Genomic DNA, 5,178 nt, shown 5'->3' with positions numbered 1-5,178 from the left:
CCGGAAAGATTTCCAGTGGTTCTTCGTAGATTATAAATTTCGGCATTGTATAAAAACGATAACTCACGTTTTTCCCGCTTAGTTGGAAGTTCAGATTAAAAAAAATCATCCATGAGCCGCTTGATTGTAATTGGGGCATTGCTCCTTCTGAGTGGAGGCATCCAAGCGGATTCGCTCGCTCCTGTGAATGACGAGTTCCATCGTCCGACAACGCAAAGGCCAGGCAACTCGACGACGCCTTCGCCTATCCCAACTCGTAATCGGTGCAAAGGACAGCCAAATGATACTTTGTTTCCATCTATAAACGACTGTGCATACTTTGTAACGTGTCAAAATGGTTTGGAAGTAGAACTCGAATGCAGACCTGAAGGAACCCTGTTTGATCATGTACGCCAAGTTTGTGATCACCCGGAATATGTCGAATGCTATGAACATGATCGGTGCTCCGTTGAAGAGGACGGAAGAATCATCCCGTCGGAGACGTGCTCAAATTTCATCATCTGCCGAAATGGATTGAAAAGTGAAGAAATCACTTGTGTTCCCGCTGGAACCTTGTTCGACTATCAACGTGGTGTTTGTGATCATCCTTCAAACGTCGTATGTTGGGGTTCATCCAGTCCAAACTTGTGCATAGGAAAACCGGATGGAGCTTTGGTGCCGTCTGTTGAATGTTCAAACTTCTTCGTGTGTAAGAACGAGGAACACGACGAAGAAATTACCTGCGTCCCTGAAGGGACAGTATTCGACTATCAACGAGAAGTTTGTGATTTTCCGGAAAACGTCGTGTGCTGGACTCCGGGTAGTGGAACTACTCCTGGACCGGATGTTACCACTGCACACTGGGCCACGAGCGGGATCTAGCAAGTAAAAACCTCTAGCGTTTTGGGAGTGCATTTTTTTGAGTTGGTGTCTTCGGAGACTTGTATTTATTTTACCTGTACTTTTATGTGGTGAAGAAAATTAGTTGGTAATTTTGCCGCATAGGTGGCGCTGCGATACTAACTTTTTTGTTCTACGTCCTAGAGGTTTCCCGTCTTCTGCAAAGTTGTAGAGCGTGCAAAAATAAGTAAAGTCGCCGAAGACACCAAAGTTGTGTGACTTCAAACAACAAAGTTATACCAAAGATAGTAAAATTTACGTGAAAATCACGTTTTCATGACTATTTTGAATGTTATTTGCAAATTCATCAATTTGAGCACTTTACACGTGTTAATCAAAGTAGCCTGCATCTGATGATACCAGCTTTGCAATTTTTGGGGACATTTAAAATGGTTTTTTGGGCAAAATAGTAAAAATTACTATGATTTTTACAAACAGTTTTTTTCAAAAAGTTGCAAATTTCGGCAAAAGTTGATGCTTGCTTCAAAATATACCACTTAAGATCTATTAAATCTGAAAGTTTACCGGAGGTATAATTTGGTGTTTTTGAGATATCTTGTTTTTAAATATTGATGTTTTTATACCTAAATTATTTTCAAAGAGAAGCAATTCCTTATTCCAGAGTTGTCCCGCCAGTAGATATTCACGGATCACTTTTCAATTAAGAGTTTTATGTTAACCCAACGCTCTGATTACTTAAAATTAACGTTTTGTGTTCAATTGTTTTGTGCATCAATTTATTGAATCATCAGTGCTCATATATTTATTGGTCTATTGAAAGAAAGAAATTATAATCGTTTTAGGCCCTGTGTGAGCGACTCACGCAAGTGCAAAGTTTCGTTATGTCAATCCGTGTGGTCAATTATGATTTTCAGTTAACTCAGCGTACATACGTACGTAAAAACGAATAAATTATTGGTTGAATTATAAAAAAAATCCTCAGCCCAAGATGAGATATGAATTCATGACTCTTATACAATAGGAAAGTGCTTTACTAACTAAGTAACTGTGTCAATTAATGACACGGCATTGATGAGCTAAGTTTTATTTTCATAATTTCATCAATATCCATCTAAACATTTGTAGTACCGTAAACCGGGGTCAAATTGATCAGCGGGGTGAAATTGATCATTCGGGTACTACATTGTAATTCCATACAAGGAACTCTTAAGCGTTGTAATGATCCTGAACTTTTTACGTCATCTGGTTCGTGGGTGTCTAGAGATGAGTACAGACTTTTATTTTTTTAGAAAAAAGTTAGTTTTACCTTATTTTTTTAGGAATTTGCAATATATTTCTCATTAGGCTGAAATTATTGCACCTAAACAATCGATTGCTAATAGGACTTCCCGTAAATTATCTGTTTTAACATTTTTATGGAGCCTTGGTGGGGTAGTAATGTAGCTATTCTGAACATGAAATAGTTTAAAAAAGTTAATTTTATGATGAAATAGTCATTTGTTGTAATAGAAATCACTTATTTCAAATTAAATTGCCTACCTTTCGGCGTTTAAGATAAAAATTTTAAATTTAATTTTGTATTTTAAGTACAGGTACTCTTCGATATAACGTACAAATAATTATTTTCTTTGTACGTTATATCGAAGTGTACGTTATATCGAAGCAGAGAAAAATTTTATATTTTTTATGCTAGTGTTGATGTATTCGACGTGAAATTAATCCTAAATAATTATTTCGGTGAAATTCACAAAACCATCAATGAAAATCATAAGTTTTCTCGAAAAACTCATGCTTCGATATAACGTACACTAAAATTTTCCCCAGATTACGCTAATTCTGGGTGAAAAGGCTAATGCTGCAATAAAACAATGATTTGAGTGATTTTGTAGTTTATCTGAGGGTTATTCCTGGAAAAAATAAAAATTTTCAATGTTGTACGTTATATCGAAGCAAAATGTACGTTATATCGAATTCGCTATATCGAGGGTACGCTATATCGAGGGTACGTTATATCGAAGAATACCTGTATTACATTCACTAGTTATAAGATTTTAGATGCTATATTCGGTTTTAGAAGAGCAAAATTAAGCGGAGAAGGAAATTTTCCATTTCAACTGATGCTTAATTGTATACTGATCAATTTCGACCCAAAGTGGCATTTCTATTTTTTTTTATTTTTGGAGTTATTTAACTCAAAGTTTAAATTTGTTGAACAAAATTCTAACACATGGTTCCATGGAGATCCACTGGGTACTGGTTTTACAGAAATTCTTTTGGTAATATTTGAATTACCACTGATGTTATGCGCAAAAGTTGTTTTAAAGTGATCAATTTGACCCCGGATTACGGTATGTACGTTGAGTTAACTGAAAATTATATTTTTTTCCTTTCACTATGTGCACTGCAGATTAAATACATTGATGCGCAATTGAACATAAAACGTCAATTCCAAGTAGTTGAGGCGTTGGGTAAACATAAAACTTTTAATATAAAAGTGATTCGTGCGGATCTAATGGTAGGACAACTCCGGAATAAAGAATTGCTTCTCTTTGAAAATAATTTAGGTATAAAAACATCAACATTTAAAACAAGATATCTCAAAAACACCAAATTATACCTTCGGCAAACTTTCAGATTTAATAAATCTTGAGTGGTATATTTTAAAGCAAGCATCAAATTTTGCCAAAATTTGCAACTTTTTGAAAAAAAAAGCTGCTAGTGAAAATCATAGTAATTTTTACTATTTTGCCAAAAAAAAACATTTTAAATGTCCCGAAAAATTGCAAAGCTGGTATCATCAGATGCAGGCTACTTTGATTAACACGTGTGAAGTGCTCAAACTGATGAATTTGCTAATAACATTCAAAATAGTCATAAAAACGTGATTTTCACGTAAATGCACGTAATTTAAATAGTAATTTTTGGTATAACTTTGTTGTTTGAAGTCAAACAACTTTGATGTCTTCGGCGACTTTACTTATTTTTGCACGCTCTACAACTTTGCAGAAGACGGGAAACCTCTAGGACGTAAAGCAAACAAGTTAGTATCGCAGCGCCACCTATGCGGCAAAATTACCAACTAATTTTCTTCACCACATAAAAGTACAGGTAAAATAAATACAAGTCTCCGAAGACACCAACTCAAAAAAATGCACTCCCAAAACGCTAGAGGTTTTTACTTGCTAGATCCCGCTCGTGGCCCAGTGTGCACTGTAGCGCCCACGAGACCACCTCATCCGGGAGATCTTCCGCCAGGCATTTGCCGAGGAGTTGTTATCGATGCCATGCCACATCCCAGGGATTGCACTAAATTTATCGTCTGTGTTCTTGGTCAACCCACGGTAAATCAGTGTCCCCCAGGGCACATCTTTTATCCTCAGTTTAGAGTGTGTGGATACGGAAATACTGAAACTTGTCAGTTCGATCCACGATGGGTCGAGGAACATCTTCAAAAACACGATCTAGTTGAAGAATAGACTAATAAACAATGATTTGCATGAACCCTGGCAATAAATCTGCACATAAATTACATAATAATACAAACTTTTAATTATCATATAACTGTAATATAATAAATTCTTCATATTGAACGAATAAATATCCTTATAGAATGAAGTTGTATTTTTCCTATTTGACATTCTACTACTGATCGGGAACTACATTTTCCAATATGAGATGCCGAAGAATGGTATTCTCCGTAATGCACCATTTCTGATAAAAGCTTCCCCTAGAAAGGAAAAATCTTTAGAAAAAAATCATTTATGTAGACATCAACGACCTATTGCAATAAAACATGTTGTTTGCCGCGAATGTAAGATATGGAACTATGGCATCATGATTGTAGCACAGTCAAGATCAAGAGTAGTAAGAAATGACAGGTTTGCAATGTAAACCTAGAGTTCCAGTGGTTCCAAAGACTATGAACAGACCTGTTAACTCGAGAACCGGAAATTTGAGGAAGTGGGTACACTGATTTTAAAATTGGGCATTCTGTGCAGCAGAACCAGCAATGGAGCATGGATAAAGTATGAGAATTTTCAGAACGGTCTTAGTTTTGATACCCAAGAGAACCTTAGATTTGTCAAAGGTTCTCAATTTAGTGGTCACGATCCACGTCTCTAAATTCATGGATATCCATAATAATAATATTGCGGCATGGCATGGGTCGTGACCACCAAGTTATGTGCGGCGTAGGGCTTGAGTACCGTCTACCCCCGTTGGTTTGAACGACACCAACGAGGTTCGTTTTTTAATTTGAACTTCTAGTAACCCTGTGGACATCGAAAAACACACTGATGGTAACCGTTTTTGCTGTTTTGTTTTGATTTTGCGTTCCGT

At 36.3% G+C, this 5,178-nt stretch overlaps 1 protein-coding gene across 1 annotated transcript; it reads left to right on the top strand.

Moving 5' to 3' along the window:
• On the top strand, positions 1–4,341 carry LOC109403431 (uncharacterized). The gene is made up of 2 exons (XM_062860755.1): positions 1–830; positions 4,049–4,341. Exons 1-2 carry the CDS (start codon positions 112–114, stop codon positions 4,314–4,316), a joined length of 987 nt encoding a protein of 328 aa, XP_062716739.1. The 5' UTR covers positions 1–111; the 3' UTR covers positions 4,317–4,341.
• Positions 4,342–5,178: the final 837 nt, after the last annotated feature.

Source organism: Aedes albopictus, chromosome 3 (genome assembly GCF_035046485.1).
Source record: "Aedes albopictus strain Foshan chromosome 3, AalbF5, whole genome shotgun sequence".
Classification (NCBI taxonomy): Eukaryota; Metazoa; Arthropoda; class Insecta; order Diptera; family Culicidae; genus Aedes; species Aedes albopictus.
This window is presented reverse-complemented; position numbering and strand designations above follow the sequence as displayed.

Excerpts from the sequence above, each read along its gene's own strand:
- LOC109403431 (XM_062860755.1), top strand. The coding sequence starts at position 112 with ATGAGCCGCTTGATTGTAATTGGGGCATTGCTCCTTCTGAGTGGAGGC. Across the intron at positions 831-4,048 it reads ACTCCTGGACCGGATGTTAC|CACTGTAGCGCCCACGAGAC; the intron begins CACTGCACACTG and ends TGGCCCAGTGTG.